Source organism: Protopterus annectens, chromosome 5.part0 (assembly GCF_019279795.1).
Source record: "Protopterus annectens isolate FY-2018-M chromosome 5.part0, PAN1.0, whole genome shotgun sequence".
Classification (NCBI taxonomy): Eukaryota; Metazoa; Chordata; order Ceratodontiformes; family Protopteridae; genus Protopterus; species Protopterus annectens.
This window is the reverse complement of record NC_056735.1, coordinates 1,449,357,223-1,449,383,296: the sequence shown is the minus strand read 5'-3', so window position 1 is coordinate 1,449,383,296 and position 26,074 is coordinate 1,449,357,223. Positions and strand designations below refer to the sequence as shown.

Here is a 26,074-nt window from a genome sequence, read left to right as displayed (position 1 = left end):
ACTGTCTCGCTATGTTAAAGGAGTTTAACATAGCGAGACAGCTTTAAAAAAAGTAACAGAGATCTTCCTTTCTCCGTTGCTTTTTTTAAAGCTGTCTCGCTATGTTAAACTCCTTTAACATAGCGAGACACTTTGTAAAAAGCAACGGAGATCTTGCTTTCTCCGTTGCTTCCACCCACAGCTCTGATGTACTGCGTAAGCATACACATGCGCAGTACATCAGAACTGCCGCAGAATACCAGATAGCTGCGGAAGGGCAGCAAGGAGACATTATACAACGCCATTATTTAAGAAAGTATTTTTTTTCTTAAATAATGTCATTGTATAATAGCAATAACCCACTTCTGGGTGTGGGTAATGCTGGATTTACCCATGGTTGTCTTTGTTTTGCCACTTGGGCTTTGCCCTCATGACCAAACCACACCAACCATGGGTAAATCCAGCATTACCCACACCCAGGCGTAGGTTATTGCTATAACAGAAAGCCCACAGCAGTTTGCACTTAGTTCTGTGCAGCTTTAGGCAGTGATTGGCATGCCAAATGAGTGGGGACATGGAGGAAGACAGACAGGCATGCTAATTCACATGTCATGTTATGCAAACTGCTAAATATTCACGCACACAACGAACTCCATCCTGGTAGAAATTATTACTTTTTCAGGGGGCAAGCCCCCCTTCCCCACTTATTTTCAGATTTGGGCCAGGTGACCAGTTCAGCACTGAACAAGTGCTGTGCAACTTTGCTGCTAGCATCTTCGGGAAACATCTTCAGCCGTTAAAATGTAACCGTATCGTTTAGAGCAACAGTTTGGTTGTGGGAACTCTGCCCGATTTATCCCCCCATCATTTTAGGGTTTGTCCAGATTTTTTGCTCCAGGAGGTATGTTGGCATGAAGTTGCCAATTTATCACACTATTGCTATTTCACGTGGCAGAGTTAAAAGGGTTTAGTGGGTAGTTAATTTGGCCAAAATTATAGTCCAAAACAGCAAAAAGGTCTCCAACGACAACAATAATTAAACAAAACGAAGAAACAGCTGAGACAACAGGGACACATAAACCACTGGGATGCACACATCAATTGACAGATCGATAATTACAGCAATAATAACCAGCGTTCAACTGTTCTCGAATAACATATGAGGACTTCGTACTACGTACTTAAAGAGCACTGATGACAGCAACTCTGTTAAAAAACCCTAATAATCCTACTGAAAAAAAGCGCTCACCAAAGTCGCGACTGCTGTCGACAACTTATGACGTATAGAATAGACCGTAACCCCTTGAACATTTGGGATTGTGTTGTTTTGAGTGGTTTATGAGGAACTTCCGCCGGAACTGTATGTAGTTGACTGTGGGAATCATTACGTTTTCAACAGCTGTTGTTAGTTTATAGGTAATTAAATGTTTGTTCAGTAGTTATAATTTTATCTGATGTACTTTCTTTACAAAATGTAAAGCGTTTAAAATTGTATGGTTTTGTTGCTGTCTCAAGTGTGTATGGCAGCGAATTTTGTGTCACTGCTGACTCTGTAATGTATTTTTGTAATTTTTTTGTTAATCTCCTAGTGAAGTGATTGATTTGCTACTAGCAGTCCTAACACTTTGGAAATAAAACTCTGACTAAAACAAGTGAATTGTAAAACTAAGGGAGTGTCAACAGTCTGGAAACACAGAAGTTGGGGTTTCTTGTCAGGAAATCCAGTTATGAGTTCTTTATTTGAAAGGCATTTTGAGAGTGTATTTTTGTAGTATGTTTCCTAAAATAGTGTATATTAGAGCAACCAGTTGGAGATCATTTCTTTCACGTTCAATCACAGTCTGACTAATGCACAAAATATATAACTATCTTTGATAGTCTTAGCTGGATGTGTGGAAAAGGAATAATTATTGATACAATGGCATAGTGAGTATTGTTCCATCGCACAGCATATGCCTCACTATTTGGTTTTTGACTGGGACTCTATCTGCATGGTGTTTGCATGCCCTCCCTGTTACTGTGATGGGGTTTATTCAGGTAATCTTCCACACCCCAAAAGACATGCAGTAGTTAAATTGATGTTCTTCTACTTTTGTCTTTAGAAATAATTTTATATGTGTGGAACAATAATATATTGGTGAGAACATGCATAAATCTTTTAGGTAGAGGGGAAAAAATAAGGCGTGAAAGCATCACAGAAAGTCAACAGCTGGGAGTTGTAATTCCTGGTTATGTAAGTGGCTTAGTAGGGTTCCATGCCTTGAGCCCCACCTAGTGTAACAGACCCTGCTCAGAGGTAGGCCCAGAGATTGCTATAGTTTTTGTGGGGGTATTTTCCCTCACAGTAAAGGTCACTGTTGCTTTTGTGTTGGCTGGAGACAATGTGGTCATTATTTAACTTTCCTCAAAATCACTCCTCAGTTATGCAAAGAATGTCACTGTAGCTTGTTTAGGACCGGTGTGCTGTGGAGTCGCAGTAAGTTGGAATTAATTATTTTGTGTCTCTTTTTCTTGCTTTACAATTCGTGTGTGTGTGTGTGTGTGTGTGTGTGTGTGTGTGTGTGTGTGTATATGTGTATATGTGTATATATCTATATATATATATATATATATATATATACATATATATATATATATGTAGCCGTCTTTTGGGGAGTAGAGCAAAGGAGATATGCTGCATATATAAGGCTGGTGACAGAAGCAACTAAATATATGACTGTGGTAATTTGTCCTTTCACTACAATTCAACACCAGCAAGGTACACAGGAAGCGACTTTTTCAGGGGGTGGTAAGGAAGGTAGTCATCAGAGGTAAGGTTTATGTTCCCCATAAGCATTTTCTTCTTAGTTTTTGTGTAACTAGTAGTTTGTGATAACTGCTACTCATCAGTGTTGAATGTAGCTTATTTTTTTCCTTTAAAGAAGTAGTTTCTTTTCTTTGTCATGACTGTGAAAAAGTTATAAATGCAACTCGGAGCATTTGGAGTACTATAGCTTCTGGGGGCTTAGTAGCTCCCAGAACCTCAATCTTCATTTAATTATTTCTTACACAGTTATTGCAGTACAGTGTTGGCCAGTTAAGATGTTTTAAAATGATATAGGAAAAAAGCTGACAAGTGTGAGAAGAAAAACAAAACGAGTATTGTGCATAGTATGAGGAGGCAAAGATGGGAGGAAAACGGTGGTATGCTGGGTTATGTGCAAGGATAACAGTAGACATTGGGCTGAGGAGTGCCATGGAACACTTTTCCTAAGAATTCATCATTTAGAGATGCCTGTACAGTGTTATTCAATCAGTGGTTCTAGGCATGACTACCTTCAGGCAAGGGGTATATTTTTATAATGCATGGACGTAAAGGTGGCTTCCTAGGAAAACTAGATGTAACACTTATAATGCATTTCTGCAGCTAACATCCCTGCTATTTGTATAAGTTTACATAGAGCGATAGGAAGGATGGGGTGAAAAGGGTAACCAGTCTGGGGTGCATCTTGTAGAAGGCCCACACATCACCAAATATTAAATTTATTTATACAGAATATAAGTTGAGTTGCGACTGACGAGAAGTGCCATTGTTACTTTCACCAGTTTGTGGCTTCCTCTGGACCTTTAATTCACTGGGTACAGCAGGTGAGGAATTCTGGAGATTTTACAAGTCATCGTCAGACCGATGCCACCAGAGAAAGTGTATGCAATAGTCTGTGGTACTCTGTGTATTCTGTCTGAAACTCCATTGGCTAATTCATTTAATTTGTTTCCATACTAGGTATAATCATGGCAATTTATTGTACAATTTTAATTCATTAACATTTTTCCAGATTCATCCCGTGGATGCTGTGTGTGAAAAACATGCAATAGATATTCAGTGCACATAGTGATGTGTTGAATATTCATAATGTTGGCTTTCCTCTGGTCAGTAGGGGATGACGATAGGAAGTGTGGGTGGCACTTGGTCGAAGTTTCCTACAGCACATCCGGGGTGATTTTTCTTGAAAAAAGGCAAAACGTTAGAAAGTGAAAATACAGCATATTACTTGCCAACCATTTCATGCACAGTGTTTGTCAGTGATTAACCACAGCTAAGATTACTAAACTTTTGAATCCCGTGTTGGGCTGCTGGATCATGAACATTTCATTTAGTTGGGTGGAGTACTACAACTTGGTGTGGATAATTAACATATAAGTTAGCTGCTTGGAGTATTACAATTTACTTAATGTGAAGATAAACTGTTGCATATATTTGTGGTATTACAGTTTGACCATAACCTGTTGCATATATTTGTGGTATTACAGTTTGACCACAACCTATTGTTTTATGTTTTTTGCTGATTTAGTAAGTAAGCTTCAGTGAACATTTTCATTTTTTTTAGCTAGGGCGAACAGTAGACAAGGGTAGAAGCAGGGATTCATGGGTAGATACCAGTCAGTCAGTCAGACCATTAAAAGCCTAAACATCTATCCGACATCAGTAGTCACCTCATGTCTCAATGAGGGTTACACAAGACATGTTGAGAATTTACCAGTCTCCAATTGTCTAGGTTAGTCTTGGGTGTGATTAAGGTACTACTTTGCCTAATATGCAGAGTAGTTTATTTCCATAGGTGGGGAATAAATTGGCATACTCCTGGCCCCTACTGACCAGAGGAATGCCAACATTATGAATATTCAACACATCACCGTGTGCACTGAATAACCAACAAGAACTAAACTCATGTAATTGGTCTATTCTAAAACACCTCCCCTTAGAGGAAGCAGTAGCATACTTTAATAACAAATTCCTTGAGATCCTTGATTTGCATGCACCTGTTCGTTCAAAGAGAACCAAGGCAAAAACTGCTCCATGGCTTTCTAAAGAGTCTAAACGCAAAATTACCCTTAGAAACAAAGCATGGTCTTTATGGCGTTCTTTTAAAGACCCTCAAGATCACATTAACTACAGGCAATCCAGGAACGAAACCAAAAAATCAATTTTACAAGACAAAAAACAATACTACTGTAATTTACAGACAGTAAATCAAAATAACCCTCAGAAGTTTTGGGCAGGTTTAAATAATCTACTACATCCTGGACAAACATCAACCCCAATCCCTGCTGCTACTATTGATAAAACCCCTGAAGATGTTTCTGATAGTTTTAACCAATTCTTTACTGAGACAATTCAAGCCCTAGCTAGCCAACTACCTCCTAGCTCCCATGGTCCTGAAAGTAGCACCCCTAGAAACCTACTCGCGTTCAGCTTCCAACCAGTCACCACTTCACTTATCTGTACCTTGATCAAAAAATTAAAACCCACTACACTTTCTGCTGATCAACTCCCTGCCGAGTACCTACAAAAATCAGCTGATGCTATTGCTTACCCCGTCTCAATACTAATCAATTGAACCATAGTAGAAGCTAAAATTCCCACCATCTGGAAAATATCCTATGTAATCCCACTTCACAAAAGAGGCAGCTCTACTGAATTCTCCAATTATAGGCCAATAGCTATATTCTCTCCACTTGCAAAGATTATGGAAAAATATATTTATAGACAACTCATGCACCACCTAATCCAGAATCACCTTATGGCAGACACTCAGCATGGCTTCCGTCCTCATCACAGCACTACTTCAGCCGTCCTAGCCTTTACCAACACCATAAACCATAATCGCAACAATAATTATATATCCTCAGCCCTCTTCTTGGATCTTTCCAAGGCATTCGATATGGTTGATCACCAGCTTTTAATCCACACCCTGCAAACCTTCTGTCTAGATACTGGAGCCCTTCAATGGTTTCAATCCTACCTGAATGGTCGACAGCAGGCTGTCCTCTGGCTGAACAAACTCTCTAACCTTCTATCTAACACCCTTGGAGTGCCACAAGGCTCTATACTAGGGCCCTTGCTGTTCTCCATCTTCATTAATGACCTTTATACTGTCATCCCAAAAGTCAGCTGTATCCAATATGCTGATGACTCTATTCTGATTTGCTCAGCCACAGCTCCAGTAGAGTTACGGTCAGCTACCCAGACCACCTTTAATACAATAGAAAACTGGCTTTCTGAACATCGTCTGATCCTAAATCCCAAAAAAACTAAAATGCTGTTATTTTCACCAACACGTAGGTCTACCGCTTTCACCTTTACCATAAAATCAAATGATGGCACGATAATCTCCCCTGACCCCTCTACAAAACTATTAGGTGTCATCATAGACAATAATCTAAAATTTGACCTACATGTTAACCAAACTATCAAAACCATCAATAAAGAACTAGGGTCACTTTACAGAATAAAAGCCTTCCTAACCCCTCCAGCTAAAATTGCCATAGCTCGCTCTCATCTTCTTTCAACCCTTTTGTATGCATCCCCTCTACTGTCGAATTTAAACAAGACTGTCCTTAAACTCTCAATTTGCTACAACCACATTGCCAGGTTTGCCACTGGGCTGCCTTTTAGGATGCATCATTGCATCAATCTAAATCAGCTTGGGTGGCTTGAACTACCCAGCCTAATCCAGTATAACCAACTGATTATAGCCTATAAAATCCTCTATAATCTGGACAATACTCCTGCACTTAAAAATATCATCACCCCCTATAACAATCCTAGACCGCTTTGATCCTCTAACAAACTACTAATTCAGACTAGCAAAATTAATAACACAGCCGGTGATTCTCTCTTTGCAAACTCTGTAAGTAGATCCTGGAACTCTCTTCCGGCTGATATTACCTTACTTTCCACCTTGGGTCAATTTAAAACTAGAGACAAACAACATTTGTCACTTAACTGGCTATGTCAATGTATCAAGCCTGGCTAACTCTCTCTAGAATGTATAAAAATCTGTTAACCAGTTTACTGTGTAATTTAATTTAATCCTGACTTGCGCTCAGGATTAACTGTAACCTGTGGAACTTGTTTAACTTGCTTACTTATGTAATCTCTGTAAATAGTCTGTTTGTAATATGTAATGCTGGTATTATGTAATGCTGTATCTGCTTACCCTTGGAGCTTTTCTCCCCAGGCCTCCGCTGAAAATGGACATGCATCCAGTCGGACTATCCCGGTCAACAAATGTAAAATAAATAAAAAAATAAGAACTAGTCACCATGTCCTAGCCATTTGTTGCTAAAGACTAAGGTCCATTCTGTGTGGTTTTGAGAAACCATTAGTTATATGAATGCATGATAGGTCTGTCAGGGTGGAGTCTTTCATAGCCTAAAAGGCCCTAGACCACCACAGAGGAGTCTTGTAGAAAAACAGTTCAGAGAGTGGGTGGGCAGTTACTCTGCATAACTAAGAGAGTTAAGGTTTGTGTCTTTTTTGAATAGGAACCTCTTGAGATGTCCTTCTGTATCAACATTCCAGTATTCTACAGAGAAGGGATGTCCCACCCAGTGAAGTCTGACACTTGACCAGTATGCAGAAGCCTGAAAAAGATCTTGAATGTGCCGTACATCACATTTATGCTCCCTCGCACAGAATGTAGGACATAAAAGGTACACATGGACACAACTACCGCAAACGACTTTGCCGCCAGTTCGAATGCAGTTTTTGCCAGTTGGTATGAGCTCCTTGTTGCTCTACTGAATATTTAGCAACACCGGATAGGTGCCTTGTTGGGGTTTTTTTAATACTTTTCTTGGTCTTGTATTTTATTTTACTTCCTAGAATTCATGTTATCCAAGAAGGGAAAAGGTCAGTGTGGGAGGCAGACTCCCCAAAAGGATCATCACAAACTGTCTTTTTTTTTTTTTTTTTTTGGCTGCTTCTCACTACTATACCTCTTGTAGTATATGTAAGACACTCGGAAGCTGTTTGTTTTCCCTGGTCATTTATCTTGAAAATCAATGGCTTAAACAGTTAGCCCAGGGTACCATGACAAAATCCTTTAACCCCAAGATTCTCCCTGTAGGTAAAAAGAAGGCCAGGAAGTCTCAGCCAGATTCTTTAGCTGCCCAGCCTCCACTGGACGTCCCTCTAGAAGCAGGTAGTAGCTCTGTAGGTCATTCGGTGTCTGTCTGATTTCTCTGCCACGACCCTGCTAGAGGCTGGTATGGATCCATCTTTTCACACGTCCTCTGAGACTTTGTAGGCATCTCCTCTGGATGTTGAGAGGAACCATGGTTGATTATCTTAAGAGTGTCCTAGAGGGATTCTGCGGATATTGGTCTGGGAGGAAGTTCCAGGTGCTCTTACTGAATCTCGACAAGGGTCTGAACCTCTGGCATTTGTTAGGGTACCCTCTCCTCCTTGGACGGCTACCCCTTTTAAATGGTTTAGGGAACCAGATTCCTCCGATGAGGATTCAGTGTTTGGTGAGGGGTTTTTGTCTTATTTATCACAAATGCCTTCACCTTTGGTTTATGATTCTGTTGAAGAGGAGCTTGTTAGCCTCAATTCTCCATTCGAGGAATTGTCCTTTGGTGCCACAATTGCTAGGATGATGGAATTCTTTAAGTGGAATTATTTTTAAATGCCTGATTATTAAGAGAAGATATTATGAATTGCTTCAGGTGGATATTCCCAAATCATCGGCAGTTCTTCCTGTATTGGCTGCCTTGTTAGACAGTTATATTGCTGCTTCCAAGTCTCCTGCTTCTCAGTCTCCTGCTTCTAAGAAACCTGATATATCCATAAGGGTTTCTGAGGATTGTCAATTTTTATTGATGTCCTTCTGCTGATCCTGCTGTGGTGTCGGTCTCTTCTGACAAACTTTCTAAACTTCTGCCCTCTTCCAAACTTTTGCCTTTTGATAAAGATAGTAGGGCAATGGAGAGGATTGGCAAGAAAGTTTTTACTGCTTCTACTTTAGTCTTTAGGGTTATTTACCAGACCTAGATGACCAGGTATACCTTTGCCTTGATTGCCCAAGTTATCTCTAACTTCCCTGATTCTGAAGGCAAATTCTTCTGCTTTATCTTTTTTAGGTTCTGCTTCTTAAGTGGCTCATCGCCGTATTAAGTGTAGCGATGATGACCCTTCTAAGATTGTGTCTTCTGGGTCCATCATGAGGTGTTATTCTTGGCTTCATCTCCAGTCTCTACCTGAGGACATTAAGGCCAAGTTGTTGGGTGGTCCTTTGGATAATACCAATCTTTTTGGGAATGCTGCTGCTGACATGTTTAAGTCTTTTGAAAAGAAAGGCAAAGCCTTGCAAGACCCTAAACATATATTTTTGTTTGTCCTATCTCTAAGTTCTGGAGGAATTGGCCTTCTAGGTCTGCTTTTGTTCGCCGGCAACCCCGCCAGGCCTCTAAGGGCAGGGAGGGTGAGAGGTTGGCCCCCAATGCTAAGGCTTCTCATATGTCTGTGGCTCAGAAGCCTGCTTTATGTGATCAGCTTGCTTATCTTTGACAGTTCACCCACCCACCTTCTTTTATACCAGGTACTCTTGTCCCTTTGGCTTTCACTTTGTCTTCCAAATTGTCATTTCATCACTTCAGACTCTTGGGTTCTTTCTATGATCCATCAGGGTTACCTTATAGTATAGAAATATCTCCCTCCATTTTCAGGGATTCCTCAACCTCCTCTAGAGCAATTTCCTCATTTCTAGGGTCCTTGTTGAACCAAGGAAACATTCGACACCCCCCCTTCCCAAGTAGGAATGGGGTTTTTACTCCAGGCTGTTCCTGGTTCCTCAAAAGGAGGGTACGTGGAGGCCTGTTGTGGATCTCTCCTGCCTCAGCACCTTTCTCGAGATCCCTTCTTTCCAGATGCTTACTTTTCAAACTTTGTTTCCTCTTTTATTACCCCAGGCTTTTCTGGTGTCCTTGGATATGAAAGATGCTTACTTTCATATCCCTATTCATCCTCTTTTCAGTAAGCTTTGTTTCTGTGTGTTCCTCTCATTTTCAGTCCTGTGCTTTTGTCTGTGACCTCTCTACTACCCCAGGGGTATTCACAAAATAACTAGCTCCTGTGATTGCGTTCTGCAAGCTCCAAGACATTCAGATTTTTCCTTATCTAGATGACCCGTGACTTCAGGTTCCTTCCTCCTAGTCGATTGTTACAGGATCTGCAGTTCACCATCTGTCTTCTTCAAAGTTTGGGGTTTACTATCAACTTCCAAAAGTCTGTCCTGAACCCCCCCCCCCCAAGGATCATGTGCTTCTAGGGTGAAGGATTTAGATGGTGCCAATGTTGGTCTCTCTTCTACCTCTAAAGATATTGTCGTTGACAGTCTTTTTTCATTCCCTTCTTCCTCTGACTGCCATGACAGCCAGGGAATTTCTTTGGGCCCTGGAATTCATGATCTCTTCTATTCCAGTGCTTCCTTTTGCTAGACTGTATATGCAGAAGCTTCATTGGTACTTCAGATCAGTTTGACTACAGCATCATCACCCTCTGAATTTCAGTGTACCCCTCCTTCTCTGTTTCAAGAAGGAATTTGAGTGGTGGATTCAACAGTTCTCTCTCAACCCAGGCTGGCCCTTTCAGCCTCCAGTCCCTTCTCAAGAGCTGTTCAGTGATGCCTCGGACATGGGGTAGGGGGGCTTCTCTTGGTCATCTCATCAGAAGACAGAATATATCAACATCAGAAGATGAGAGCTCTGATTCTGGCCCTTCAGGCTTTTCACCCCATATTCTCTCCAGGCGTCTTGAAGGTCTACACAGACAACACTCCAGTGATGTATTATGTCAGCAAGCAGGGGGGCACAAAATCTTACCTCCTCTGCAGGATGACGTTTCAGGCTTGGGAAATGGCTGTCAGTTATCAGTTAACTCTTCAGGCAGTTTACATTCCTTCAGAGCATGATCTAGTGGCAGACTCTCTGAACAGGTCCAAAACACAGGCTCACAAATGGATGCTTCACAGAGATGTGTTTCTGGACATTGCCCTTTGGTGGGGTATTCCTCAGGAGATCTTTTTGCCTCCCCTCTGAACAGGCAGCTTCCTCTCTTCTGTTTGAGTGCCATGCCATCTGGCATGGAAGACGGACACTCTTTCCTTTCCTTGGAAGGGGATGTTTCTTTATGCTTTCCCTCCTCCTCCTCCTCTTCCTGTACTTCCAAGAGTCCTGCAGATGATTCAGCTGGACTCCCCAGAAATCTTGCTTTTGGCCGAGACAACACTGGTTCCCCCTCTTAATGCTTCTGGCCAGGAGCAATCATCACAGGTTTCCTCAGTAGTTGGATCTCATCACACAGGACAAGGGGTCCCCACTTCTCCACTCTGCAACTGACATTGTGGGTGATAGGGTTTTGATCACTTTCAGGCACCTCATTTTTGAGGATCTGTTCAGAGTTTTACAGAAGGCAAGGAAACCCTCAACCAGAAAATCTTGTATGTCCAAATGGAAAAGATTTTTGGTCTGGTGCCATAACCAGGACCCTTTTTCAGTGGGGGATCCCTCTGGTCCTCTCTCATATGTGTGATTTGCACCAGTCTGGCTTAGCTTATTCTGTGAAGGCCCATTTGTCAACCATTTCTGCCTGTCTGCCCTTGAATCCCCCTTTGACTTCTCAAGCTCAAACAATTTCTTAAAGCCGTCCTGTATATTAGGCCTCCAAGAAAACCTATTCCTCCTCCTTGGGACCTTTACTTTTGTTTTGGAAGAATTGAGTCAGGCTCCTTTTGAGTCTCCCAATTCTGTTTCTTTGCAACATTATACCTGGAAGACTGTTTTGTTGCTTGCTCGTACTTCTGCTCAGTGGGTTTCTGAACCCCTTCAAGGGGGTTGGACACCAGTTCCATCCTTGAAGCTGCTACTTGGTCTTCAGTGCATACCTTTACTAAGCACTATAAGTTGGATATGGTTTCTAGGGCCAGAGCAGGTTTTGCTGAAACCATTTTATGTAGGTTTGTTGAGGGCAATTCTCAGCCTTGCACCTTCCATTCTGTTTCTTGAGCCTTCTCCATAGAATACTGCAACAGTGATATAGAAAGACATAGTGCAGTTGTCTAATGTCTTACCATAACAGTAGATGTCCTTCTGTTCACTGTTGCAGTATTCACTCAAACCCTCCAACTCTCTCTTTGTTTTGCATTTTTTCTGTCTGGATGTGCATGGACTCCTTTGTCCTGTGGTGACTGTTCTTATCTGGAGCAATTCACTTCTAGGTAGTTGCATCCGTACGTCATTTTTATGCCCTGTATTCTGTATGGGTAGCATAATTGTGACTTACTGTGCATACAAGATCTTTTTTAGGCTTTTGCATATGTGCAGAGTGGGTGGGACAATCCCTTTCTCTGTAAAATACTGCAAGAGTGAAGAGAAGGACATCTACTGTTATGGTAAGATTTTACACGCAGTGGATATAAAAAGTTTACACACCCCTGTTGAAATGCCAGTTTTTTTGTGATAAAAAAATGAGACCACAATAAATCATTTCAAAACTTTTCCCACCGTTAATGTGACCTATAACCTGTACAATTATCTGAAAAACAGACAAATCTGTTAGGAGAAAAAATATAAAAAAAATAAAAAACATACAATACGCTGGTTGCATAAGTGTGCATACCCTTCAACTAATACTTTGGTGTGTGTGCACCTTTTGATTTAATCACAGCATTCAGTCTTCTTGGGTACAGTCCTGCCATCAATTAGAGACTGATTAACCCCAAATAAAGTTCTGCTGTCCTAGTAGGATTTTCCTGACATTTACTCAGTTGCCTGCTACAGCAAAAGCCATGGTTCACAGAGAGCTTATAAAGCATCAAAGGGTTCTAATTGTTGAAAGGTATCAGTCAGGAGAAGGGTGCAAAAAAATTTCCACTGCATTGGATATACCATGGAACACAGTGAAGACAGTCATCAAAAAGTGGAGAAAATATGGGACAACGGTGATGTTGCAAAGAACTGGATGTCCCTCCAAAATTGATGAAAAGACAAGACAAAAACTGGTCAGGGAGGCTGCCAGGAGACCTATAGCAATACTGAAGGAGCTGCAGGAATTTCTGGAAGTAATGGTTTTGTACTACATGTGACAACAATCTCCTTTTTTCTCCATATGTCTGGACTATGGGGTAGGGTTGCAAGATGAAAGCCGTTTCTTACAAAGATGAACATGCAGGCCTGGCTAAAATTTGCAAAACAATACATCAGATCTCCCAAAAGCATGTGGAAAAATGTGTTATGGTCTGATGAGGCCAAGGTTGAACTTTTTGGCCACAATTCCAAAGGGTACATTTGGCACAAAAACAACACTTCACATTACCAAAAGAATACCATCCTCACGGTGAAGCATGGTGTAGCAGTATCATGCTTTGGGGTTGCTTTTCTTCAGCTGGAATTGGGACTTTAGTCAAGGTGGAGGGAATTATGAACAGTTCCAAATACCAGTCTCTTTTTTTGCCAAAACCTTCAGGCATCTTCTAGAAAGCTGAAGAGGAATTTCATCTTTCAACATGAGTGACCCCAAGCATACATCCAAATCAACAAAAGAATGACTTCACCAGAAGAAAATTAAAGTTTTGGAATGGCCCAGCCAGAGCCCAGACCTAAATCCAATAGAAATTCTGTGGGGTGACTTGAAGAGGGCTGTGCACAAGAGATGCCTTGCAGTCTGACAGATTTGGAGTGCTTTTGCAAGGAAGAGTGGACAAATATTACCAGTCAAGATGTGCCATGCTGATAGACTCCTACCCTAGAAGACTGAATGCTATAATTAAATCAAAATGTGCTTCAGCAAAGTATTAGTTTAAGGGTGTGCACACTTAGGTTTTTTTTAATATTTTTTCCCCTGACAGATTTGTTTGTTTTTCAATTGAGTTGTACAGGTTACAGGTCACGTTAAAGGTGGGAAAAGCTTTGAAATGATTTATTGTGGTCTCATTTTTTTTATATCACAAAAACCTGACATTTTAACAGGGGTGTGTACACTTTTTATATATCCACCGTAGGTTTGTTGAGGGCAGTTCTCAGCCTTCCACCTCCCATTCTGTTTCTTGAGCCTTCTCTGTAGTATACTGCAACAGTGATATAGAAAGACATAGTACAGTTGTCTAATATCTTACCATAACAGTAGATGTCCTTCTGTTCACTTTTGCAGTATTCATTCAAACCCTCCAACTCTCTCTCTCTCATTTGTTCTGCATTTTTTCTTTGGATATGCATGGGCTTCTTTGTCCTGTGCCGACTGTTCTTATCTGGAGCAATTCATTTTTAGCTAGTTGCAGCCATATGTCACTTTTATGCCATATGTTCTTTGTGGGTAGCATAAGCGTGATGTACGGTGCATATAAGATCTTTTTTAGGCTTTTGCATACTTGCAGAGTCTCAGGGTGCTCTGGGTGAGACATCCCTTCTCTGTAGAATACTGCAAGAGTGAAGAGAAGGACATCTACTGTTATGGTAAGATTTTACATAACTGTACTTTCTAGTTGAGTGATATGTTTCAATTAGTACGTACCAAATGGGGTATTATATTCTGTAATGGGCAGATAAGATACAGGTATAGTCGAGGTAAGATTTCTCTGATTTTAGATAAGATGCTTTTGATTATTAGTTTGGCTAGATTGAAGGATTTCTTAACTACAGAAGAGGCACAAAGGTAAAAGGATAAAAAGTCATTCACAAGGACACCTAGGTCTCTAATAACTATATCATTCTTAAGGGATATATTATCTGTGTAATATGGTGGGAAATTATTTACTTTAATGCAGTGGATTATACTATATTTTGAGCATTTAGAGTGAGATGATTCTTTGCACAAGTTGTTTGCATAGTACAGCCTTTTCTGGAGTATCTTCACATTAGTGGGTGTTTAAATAAAAATCTGTGATTTACAGCAATCAGTATTTTTTCAATCAGATACTTATGATATTGAGGTGGATAGCAGAGAAATGCCCCAAGTAAAGCAGGACACAACAACGAGCCTTGAGGAGCCCCAGTTATTACATCCGCAGCTCTGCTGGCATGTATTCTGTTCAACAACCAATTTACTATTCATCCTTTGATTAGGTTTACCAGTTTGTTAATTATGTCTGTAAAAGGCGTAGTGCTGAATGTGTTGGCAAGGTTCAGGTATGCCATGTGTATCACATAACCATCATGAACTGCTTGAGGTACCCTTTCATAAAAGTATACAAGGCTGACACAGTTAACTCATTCAAGCCTTTAACACCTTTTTGTATATTTCCAGTTCACACCTATAGCTCCTTATGGCCTCCAGACCTTTTATAGATCTGGTTTCTTTAACTAAGCAACTTACCAGGTAATAATGAACAGTATTAGAGCAAGGAGTTATTAACAAAATGACACTAAGATTGTTAATTTGTGACATGCAGCAGTAGAGAAATTAATCACTATTTATCATTTATTATTCATATATTCATAACTGAGATCTTTAGATGTTATTGAGGTGTATTGTGTGATATACTGTTAAAGGAGACAAAATTCATTGTCTGTGTCCATTTACATCACACTATATCTGAGAGATTGCTAGTTGTTGTTATGAAAACATACAATATTTGCACGTATACGTAATTGTTGAATAATGAAGTGACTTACAAATTGCATGACATCAGATGAAACCTCAGATATTGTTGAAGAAAACAGTGATATCTGCACTGTTGGTTGCACATTCTGAATGATATTCAGCAATTTATATTGCTACTTAAACAATTAAGCATATGTTTTCATATTTCTGTAAATATCTCAGTAAACATGCACTGAGAGGAATTTCTTGTTGTCACGTGAAAGCTTATGTCTGGTTTACAAAAATGTTATAACAATATATTTTTAGGTTGTATAGTTTCCAAGAAATGAGAATTTGTGAAAGTTTAGCAAAAAATATAATTTGAGGTTCATGTGCATTATAATATACAGGAGCGGCTGTAGGTCAACGGGTGCCCTAGGTGAAAGGGCTCCACGGCACCTCCTCCCACACCACCTGGTGCCCCATCCTGGTCTACCTACATTAAATAAATACTGGAAAAGCGCCCCTGCTACATTGGTGCCCTAGGCGGCCGCCTAGTTGGCCTATGCCTAAGGCAGACTATCCATAAAAACTATAATATATTATTAAAGACCATGAATGCACTGTTATCACTGTAAAGAATACTTAGTGCAATTTGTGTAGTTTTAGTAGTGTTTACTGTTTACATTTATTTATTTTATGCTTTTAAGTTTATTTTTCAGAATGTGTTCGGGAATGCAAGCTGTTAGTACGTTGATGGATGTGTGACATTTCTTAAGCAGGCACAAGCTACCTTTGACAAAGCCATACTGATGTGGATCCTGGGCTAAGAGATCACCAATATCTAGATATATGAGATCAGAAGTAATATCATGACTTTATAAACAAAGTTGGTAAGACTAATGGGTTTATAATTACCAGGATTGATGGTTAGACCTCCCATAGATAGGAGCATAATGATGGCTATTCTCCAGAATTCAGGGGCTTAGCTTGTTGCAAGACTCCTGTTAAGAAAGGATGAATAGTGGTTCCAATAGACTATATATGCTGCTAATTATTAAGTTTCTTGGTGCAGTAAACTATCACAGTTAACCGGAAGTCAAGCAACCCGCAAAAAAAAAAAAATCGAATAAATACAGTACTGTTTTCATGCATTGCACTTTCTGCTTTCCTCTCGCAGAAACATACTTTATGTTTTTAGAGTTTTAAAAATGAAGACAGGAATAAATTTCCTTTCTCCCCAACCTGAAAACAAGTCAGATAAAACCAAATAATATAGGGTACTGTATTAGTTAGGCCTATTTTTAATAGTAACTCTCAAGCAACAAGAAACTACAGTTATCCAGCATCAACCAATCCCCATGGGTGCCTGTTAACTGAGAGTTTATTGTATGTTATCAGGACCCATGGTTAGAGTGTTCATTTTAGAAAGGGTTGCTAGGACTTGTTCCATAGTAATTTTATGGGGTCAGAGAACTGAGGAATTAGGGGCAGCTGTGTTGGTGGGAAAGGTGATGTACACACTCTGCAAGCATGTTTGGGTGACCTCTTTATGTGAGAAGTATGTGATCACCACTAACAACTTACCACTTTCTCCTTGTTGAGTTCAAGTCAAGTAAATGAACTCTGCATAGCAAGGCACTGTTGGTTCATCAGCAAATGCTTTTAGTCTGATGTGGTGTAGGCCATTCCTTACAACCCAGGAAGGTCTGTCAGCCATCTTGTTGTAAGCAGACATACTGGACCCCCCCCCCCCCGAATGACACCAGATGCTAAGCCAATTGACGCCCATTATTGTCCTTGTATTTTTTGCATCCTTCTACATGATGACAAACTACCACTCAAAACCAGTGTTTTTTCTACCTCTTCCACATACTTTGCAAAGTCAGTCATATCCTTTTGTATTTCCTCTGGGGTGGAGAGCATGTGGCTCAGTCAGAAATTGTGCTGGGTTGAAACAATGGAGCTGACTGATGACAGCGCAGTGGTGCAGCTGTAGCATTGTCGCCTCACAGCAAGAGGTTCTTCAGAATACTTTACAGTATCACTGAAGAATGGAAGTGCATTTGCCACATTTAACAGTCCAACATCTAATCAGTGTAATCTCTGAGGCCACAGTTTCTTACGGTGCAGTAAGAGGGAAAAATATCAGTGCAGTAATACCATTTTCATTTTATAAAATGCTGACATGTTAGAGTAATGCAGATTTGTTTGCTGCAGTTTCCTGAACATTGCAATTAAAAAAAAAAAAAAACACAATTATTTAAACAGTGCTGTAAAAGAGGGAAAATACGGAGTAGCAGGTGGTGATAAGTTATTTGAACACAGCTATAAGGAAGGAGATCTGTGACAGTGCTGTAAGGAGGGAAAATATTTAAACAGTGTTGTAAAAAGGGAGAATGTAGTGCTGCAGGTATGGCTGGGAATACACAGTAGACTGGGTTAGATCATTAGGCGGTGTCTTTCAGAAATGTACCCACTAGTTACGATACTGTGTGGACTACTGTGGTGCTATGCAGTGTACAACATCATGTAACTCGGCTCATACAAGGCACACAATGTAGCAAAAGTTGTAGTGAGGCAAAGGCTAAGAAACTTTCATTACTAGCTCATTCCTAGCTTATAATGTCTCAGAGCACTGCAAATTCCCCTTCTCTTAGAAAAGAAATGCTAAACAGTTTTAGTTTGAAAATATTGAAATGTAATACGTATTTCAATATTAGCTATATAAATGCAATACTTACCTGGTGTTGGGGAATGATGTCTGTAGTCACCTTCACTGAATCAGTCTTGTAGGCAGGCAGCATCACACAACTCTGCTCAAAGGCAGAATCATTCAGTGCAGCAGAAGTTATAGCAGGGGAAAGGCAACCACCAGAAACTCTCACTGCCAGCTTACTTCCAGCAAGTAACAGCTAAGAATGCTGCAGATTCACCTTCGCCACTAAGAGAACATCAGTTCAAAACTTAAAATTACCAAAATGGGAAAAGAAGCTAACACTAACAGAGTAATTCCTAATCATAGGTAGTAATTGTTGGGTATGCTGCTGTGAAGGTGATGACATCATTCACTGTGAGGTGACAAGAAATGCTGTCTGATAGCTGGAAGAGGTCAGTGCTTCTTTTGTATTAGACAGTCAGTGTAATGGCTTATGATTTGAACAAGTTTGTAACTATTCTGTGGTCTTATTTTGTTGTTTTTCAGTGTAATGGCTCTTTCATTGTCAATGCTACTTATTTTCTTATGGTATTAAAATGGTGTTGGGATCAGTCCTTGTTTCCATAATACAAAGTCTACTCTTCAATTTTTCCCTTGGAACTAGACAAACTTTCAACTTAAGCACTCAAACCATTCACGTCTCATCTCGGCACTTGCTCAAAACTCATAGCAAGCACTAAGAAACCTTAGGACTAGACCCCCCCCCCCACTATACTGTAGAGAAGGACAAGGCTCTCTATTTGACCTTGCCAGCCAAATCAGTAAAACGGTTCACTGTACCTATCCAGGCATGTCCAAAGGGTAGTTTCAGGTGTACTCTCCGGTCCAACTGGTGAATCTGGGCATTTTGAGGCAATGTTACAATTGCCTCATGTACGTAGACAGCCCTCCCCTCCTTCCATCAAACACTAATACATGCGAGAGATGCAATTATGCAGCCAAACTGGAGGCTAAGCTCTCTCAACCCAAGACTGGACCAGGCAGTCAAAAGGAGAAGGGAATTGCTTGCATCACACCACCAGTCTCACATAGACCTGTGAAACCAGCACTGGCAAAAAAAAAAAACACATAAATACACAAAAACATACTCGGAGGCTCTAAATAAAAATCTGCAAAAGCAACAGAGACCTCCAAAGCAGACATCCAAGCAACCCCCCCCCCCCAACACAAACCATGAAACACATACTTCACAAAACCAGTGTGCCATGCAATCACAGCCCTTAAGGCAAAATAACCTACCCAACACACTAGTAATAGGTGACTCTATAGTCAGGCACACTGACGTCCCACTCACTAGGCTGAACAAAGAGAAGGTTACTGTTAGCTGCCTGTCGGGTGCCAGGATCCGCCACATAACACTAGCACTCGGGTCACTCCAAAACAAGTACAAATATGACTCTGTCATTGCCCATGTTGGTATGAATGACCTGAGCCGTACCTCCCTGGACTACATGAAAAGAGACATGGAGGAGCTCTCTGATCACGTAGCCCAGGCCAGTATGACCCTGACCCTGAGTAGCATCCTGCTCTCACCAAGAATGATACCACTGTATAGAGAAAAAAAATATCCATTTCAACAATTGGCTAAGCTTCTGGTGTCATTCAAAGGGGATCCAGTGTCTGTCAGCCTGGGATGACATGCTCTACAAGCCACGCTGCTTCTCTAGAGACGGTTTGCACCTGTCACCCTTAGGCTTTCAAGTATTGGCCAAGGCTCTTGCCACCCCCATAGTGCCTTTTTTAGGCAAGGCTCAAAATACAAGCCCACCGCCGTAAATAGCACAAGTAACAAAAAACTGAGGGTAATGCTACTCAATGCCAGTAGTCTAAACCTCAAAATGCACTCATTCAAGGCACACCTCAGTATGGAGAAAATCGATGTATGTGCAGTAACAGAAACTTGGTTTAAGGCTCCAGAAAGCACCCCAGCACTACCAGGCTACAACTCGTACCCTACATTTTGGCCACAAAACCCAGACTGAAATGCAAAAGGCAGGGGAGTATCCATATTCATCAAGGATACCCACACCTCCAGGTTAGTGGCACAGCACGATGCTTCAGAGATCATCCACGTGCAACTAACAACGGGCAAAACTGCTATTCAAATTATAGCTTGCTACAGATCACCCACCATGTCCCAAGACCCCCACTCCGTATTCCTGGAAACACTGGGAAACATAAAGGTCCTACCAAACACCCTAATATTGGGTGATTTCAATTACCCAAACATTAACCATGAGAACAACTAAAGTACAAACTCCCTTGCCCAACATTTCCTAGAATTTTTAAACTCAAATGTCCTGGATCAACTGGTCAACACCCCCACCAGAGGTGATATATTGGACCTGGACATCACCAGCATGGGCGACTGGTGTTCCACACTGGACGTCAACCCCTTGGTTAGATCTGACCATAAACTAATCACTCTGGATATCCACATTCTGCCACCACCCCCGGTCAAAGAAACCACCGTGAAAAACTTTTCTAAATCAGACCACGTTTCTTAAGACCGAGGTGGGAAGTTTCAAAGCCCCTATGCTAAAGGATAACGCTGTCCAAGCTGCAAAATCCTTTACTAATGCACTCGACGGGCACCTACAAGAATGCATGGATCGTGCTATCCCAAACAAAACCAAGACTCACTTCTCCAAGAAAAGGAAACCAGTCTGTTGGACCCCTGACATAAACTAGCTATACAACAGAAGGAGGAAACTAGTACAGAAAAAAGTAAAATCCCAAGAAGGGAAGACATCCCTGATACTGATCAGGGATGTCTTCCCAAGAAGGGAAGACATCCCTGATCAGTATCAGCAAGATACTACGTTCCCTCATAAAATCATCCAAGGCTATCTTCGAAAGAAAAATTGCCATGGACTCCAAAGATAACCACAAGGCATTATTTAGCTATGTTAAGAATCTAAGTGGCAATTCTCAGATCTGCTCAGAGTTAGTGCAGAATGGCACAAACTACACCAAACCAACCAATATAGCCAACATCCTGACAGACAGGTTCAGTGCAAACTTCACCCCCCTCTCATCCCCAAAAGGGCCCATAACTATACCAGAAGAATGTAGTGCCCCTGAGATCACAGACACTCAGGTTAAAACAGCCCTATCCAAAGCCAAAAACACAGCATCAGTGGGACTGGATGGTGTCCCAGGCTGCGTCCTACACAAGCTCAAAGATGAACTAACCCTTCACCTAAAGACACTGTTTAAACTCAGCCTCTCCACAGTCTATTTGCCCACAGAGTGGCACACAGCAACGGTTATTCTGCTCCACAAAGGTGGAGCCACAACGGACCTTGGGAACTCTCGCCTTATAAGCCTAACTAGCTTGGTCTGCAAAGTTATGTAGCTCATCATTATGGATCTCATTAACGGAGATATTGGGAACCTCCAAACACTGGACCTTACCCAGTTCATCTTTGTTAAGGGCAGATCATGCCTCCTAAACCTGGTGGACTTCTTTGAGACAGTTACCAAGGCTATAGACGAGGGAAAGGTGGTCCACACAGCCTACCTAGACCTCACAAAGGCCTTTGACACCATTCCCTACTCGGGTATTATAGACAAGCTCACCAGCCTGAACATAAACCCCTACGTCACGAGATGGGTTGCCAACTGGCTCACGGACAGAATTCACATGGTAAGAGTTGCGGGAGCTAGGTCTGACTCTAAACCAGTTACAAGTGGCATTCCCCAGGGCTCAGTCCTAGGACCCCTCCTGTTTGGCATATACTTCTCAGAGGTTCAGGCAAGCACAGGAGAATATGGCTGATCAAGTTCGCAGATGACTGCAAACTAGGGGCTATATCTGACTCTCCGGCTAACACAGACACCCTCCAAAAGGGTCTCACTGAGACAGATAACTGGTGTCAAAACCATGGCCTCAAGCTAAATGCCAAAAAGTGCATAGTCATCCCCTTTGGAAAAAACAAAGTACCCACAAACTATCACATAGGTGGTACCCCCCTAAATACGGAAGATGTAATAAGGGATCTGGGGACCCAATTAGATAGTTACCTCTCCTTTGATAATCACATTGCCAAAGTGGTTAGAAAATCCTTCTATGTGGCACACCTAATCACAAAAGGGTTTGCATCCAGATCGAAAGAGGTCATTGGGCCCCTCTACGCATCACTCATCAGACCCATCGTAGAGTACAATGCCCCATTTGAGATGTACCTTACAAGACACCTGCAACAGCTGGAAAGACCACAGAAGTACCTCACCAAGAGAATCACTAGCCTCAAGCAGATGCCCTATGCAGCTTGACTGAAGAAACTCCAGCTGTACTCTGTTGCATACCGCCTACTCAGAGGTGATCTCTGCCTGACATACAAGGCCATGTCCAACCCAGAATTGATGGACATGCTCCACCTAAAGAAAACCATATCCCCTCAAGCCTACACGCTCCAGGTTTCTAAACCTCACCACAACAATAAATAGGACGTGCTGGAGGGATAGAGTCCTGTCCCAGACTTCCCATGCTCTTGAACAAGATTCCAATCTACATTAGGCAGAGCTCCTCGCTAACCCTCTTCAAGAGAAACTGACGAGTGGATGGGAAACGGGAAGTTTACCCCAGGGATCACTTCAATGGCTCTGCTGGACAGAGGCACAGGGAACTAATCTAAGGGGGCAGCGAAAGCTAACACATTCTGGCTAGGCTTATAAATGCCTTCGGACAGATAGCCTAGTACCTACCTATGAACCTATGAATCTAAAGTTTATAGGAAATGGTGAAAGTCAAACCATCTGCCATTTTGTAAACCCATAATCATGGTTCAGTTGGACATAATGAAGGAGTGCTTTGAAACTTATTTTTGAGTTGAGGGGGACATCATTTTCGGGACCTGCACGTTGTACCGGATAACACACACCAGCTTGGAGGAGAAAAAATAGGTTCCAGGCTGCATTTAGCATTTGTGACAGAAAAGGTTTTTAAACTTTGACTACTTTTCTTCACATTATTATATCTCTGGTCTTCCAACTGCCAGTTTAGTGGCTACCCTTTAATATTTGTGGACTTTCTCATTTTTCTTGTCCTGCCTTTGAGTTTATCATACACAGCATTAAAAAAAAATATTTGTCTTCTTTTTTGTAGTTTCTCATCCTTTTCTTTTTATATCATTGCTTTCTGTCTCCTGTTGGTGTTACCACAGATAGTTCATTTAAACAGTGCCCACGAGGAAAAGGAGCCCCCCGCCCCCACATAGGACAGATGTGTGACCGCTGTGTATTTCACCTGGGTGAGGAATGCAGTGCACAGTAATGTTTCATCTGTTAATAGTTCACTACTTCCACTCTAAAAGTTGAAATAACAGTTTAAACTTTTGTTAAGGATAAATGTGCTGCTGATGCATGGTGAGAAGGCCTCATCAGTATTCTGAATCTTTAAACAAGCTTCAGCAGAGGTTGTCCATTCTTTCAAAGGTTAAGGCTTATAACCAATATTTTACCTCTTCAGTTTCTGGAACAATACATAAAGTAAAAAAGAGAGTCAGAAAGTGCCAATTAAAATTGCTGATTCTGGTTCTGCTTTTTACTTATTGTTTAGATTTTGAAGTCACAACATTTTGCTTTTCTGAAACTGGTGTTGCGAGAGGTTGTCAGATCTTGCATTGTAGGGTGGCTACACCTAGAGTCACTCCCTTTCTTGTTATTTCTGACTTGGATTAACGCAGGCTGGTAGCAGCCAGTTTGAGGCCTTTCTCAGCCTATTTGTTTTGAAATAGGGAATCCGCAGCAGTTTTTCCTCTTGGACTAAGGACAGTGAAGCTTTCCTTATTGGCTTCCTTGTCTTTTTTCACTGGTATTAAGGATGCTGGTACTGGACTTACCCGTGCTGATGTTTGGCACAGGGCTTTTATGCTGTTGTTGATTGCAGGACCCTTTGGCAGTGATGTTTACTCATGTACTAGACCACACAGACCTCGACCCCAGGAATCTCTTGATGTCTGTCTTAATGCTAAACCTGCAATGCCTATTGCAGTGTTGTCCCCTAGCACAGATTTCCACAATTGATAATGGCACCATGCATCTCCTGCCACCTGTCAAACAACGGTATTGGAGGGGCACCTAAAGTCTTTAGCAACCTTCCTCTGTGACTTAAGCACTTAAACATGTTAACTTTGTCTCCAGACTCCCCCCAAGGTACCATAGAAGGTATTGGGCAAGAGGAATCACTTTACTGTGTTGAATGACAAATTGTCAACATCAGTGACAAGAAGTATGCAAACTCCTCGGCCTCCATCCTAAAAAATCCAAGTTTAGGTGATTACTGGAGGTGATGACATGGGGAATGTCCCATTCACCTGTGTCCTCTCTAACAAAAACGTTGCAAAAGTCCTGTTGGTCTACCAAGTAGTCCCTCTTAGTGAACATTTAAGGCAGTAACCACTTGTGTGTGGGAGAACTGTGATGCAGTTGCAGTGCTTGAGAAGGCTGGCTATATCTTACAGTGTGCTAGAGAGTGGAATGTCTGGTTGGACATATGCAAGCAATGCACTCTTGATTTCCACTGCTGACCCCCCCCCCCCCCCATCTTATCCTTCCAAAATCAATTTCCAAGAAGCATGTTATTTGCCTACTCAAAATCCAGATCAGTGACAGGGTTTTACTTTAGACCATTTAAAGATTAAGTACCCAGGTTCAATCTAGACTTATATGGCGTAAATACATTTGAAATGTGTTGAATGGTCACAGTACTGCCAATCCCCTTTGTTACATATCTGAAGGAAGTTTGAGGTTTACTTTTGTCTGCCAAGCTTCTTGGCCTCATTAGTCCAGAAGTTTTCAACTTTTAGAAAGGTTGACAGTCATTACAAATTTTAACTCCTCCATTTGGTATCCCCTCACCCCTTATAATGTTCACCAGATGCATGCATATTATTACAGCCCATTATAAATAAAACTTTGGTGGTGGCTATATGGTCTTTTCTGTAACCATTTAAAATGTCGGGACCTGCTAGAATGTGTCTTGAAATGTGGAGAGTGGCCGAAAGATCGGACTTATAGATACTAAATTCGAGATGCCATTTCTTGAAATATTCCATTTTCTCTTAGGTAGGGCAATCTTGTAGTTGGTATGTATAAGTTTAGGGGTGTGGGGGGGGGGGTCTTGCCCCTCCTGCAAAAAGAAGTTTAAAGGAGAATAGCGATTTTTGAAATTCACTTGTCTCCTGTGTTTTCAGGTTTTTTTTTTTTTTTTTTTTTTGGGGCTTGTCAACACTTGGCATTTTAAGTGTCGACATTTCAGTAGGGAGCAGGGCTTCTCCGAACATGTTTGGAAGGCACTTTATGCTGAATCTGATAGTTAGAACTAGGTTTTCTTTGAGGTCATTGTTATAAGGAGCATTTTTCCCTATGGGAGATGAACTGGGAGGAGTAGTTTGGGACTTTGCCCTACTCTTTCCAAGCCTTGCTGTCCTCTTAAGAAGATGCAAAAGGTCTGTACCTAACAAAATGATGGATCTAGTAGAACAGCCCCATCCTTTCCTTTGTCATTCCCTCCTTCCCTACCTCCATCCTCTCTCTGACATGGATTTTAGGCCATACTGTTGTATTTATTGACATGTCATTTGTCTTAACTCATTTTTAAAGGGGTGTGGGCACCCATCTGGATTATGAGATAAGACGAGAAATTGTGGTAGCTTGGGAAAGTTTTGATTGTGGAGTTGTCCTCATGCCTGCCAACTTAAGTCTTGCTGTTACCAAGGATAGAACTACCCAACCAGATCTGTCATGATAAGTCATAACTTTAATATTTTCTTACTCTGCTGGAAATAATTGCAAAGCTACATGGCATTAATTTATTTTTTCTTACTGGATTCTGAGTGGAGGTTTTGGCATATGCATATACATCCTGAAAATGTCAAGTTAATTCCATTTTTTTTATTTTGTTTGTTTGACACTTGCTTAAAAGTTTGTAGTTCGAAAACAGTAGTGTTGCTAAGACTATTCAAAGGAATATGACTGAAAATATTGCATGTTGGGAGTTTGCAGTGTACATAGATGTTGATGATTTCCTT

At 41.2% G+C, this 26,074-nt stretch overlaps 2 protein-coding genes across 10 annotated transcripts in view; one reads left to right on the top strand and one right to left on the bottom strand.

The window, feature by feature from the left end:
• The window catches only part of LOC122801731 (homocysteine S-methyltransferase 1-like), a 638,040-nt gene extending 636,728 nt beyond the window's left edge, over nt 1-1,312 (bottom strand). Inside the window, exon 1 of one of the 9 annotated variants that reach the window (XM_044071256.1) lies at nt 1,229-1,312. In XM_044071256.1, the coding sequence (XP_043927191.1) occupies nt 1,229-1,290 (62 nt within the window). In that variant the 5' untranslated portion in view covers nt 1,291-1,312. The other 8 variants (XM_044071255.1, XM_044071254.1, XM_044071261.1 and 5 more) reach the window with 8 other exon arrangements.
• LOC122801730 (DNA excision repair protein ERCC-5-like) overlaps nt 1,281-26,074 on the top strand; it is a 941,093-nt gene continuing 916,299 nt past the window's right edge. The window contains exon 1 of the mRNA XM_044071253.1: nt 1,281-1,395. The gene's annotated coding sequence lies outside the window, so the exon portion shown is untranslated. The remainder of the gene's footprint in view (nt 1,396-26,074) is intronic.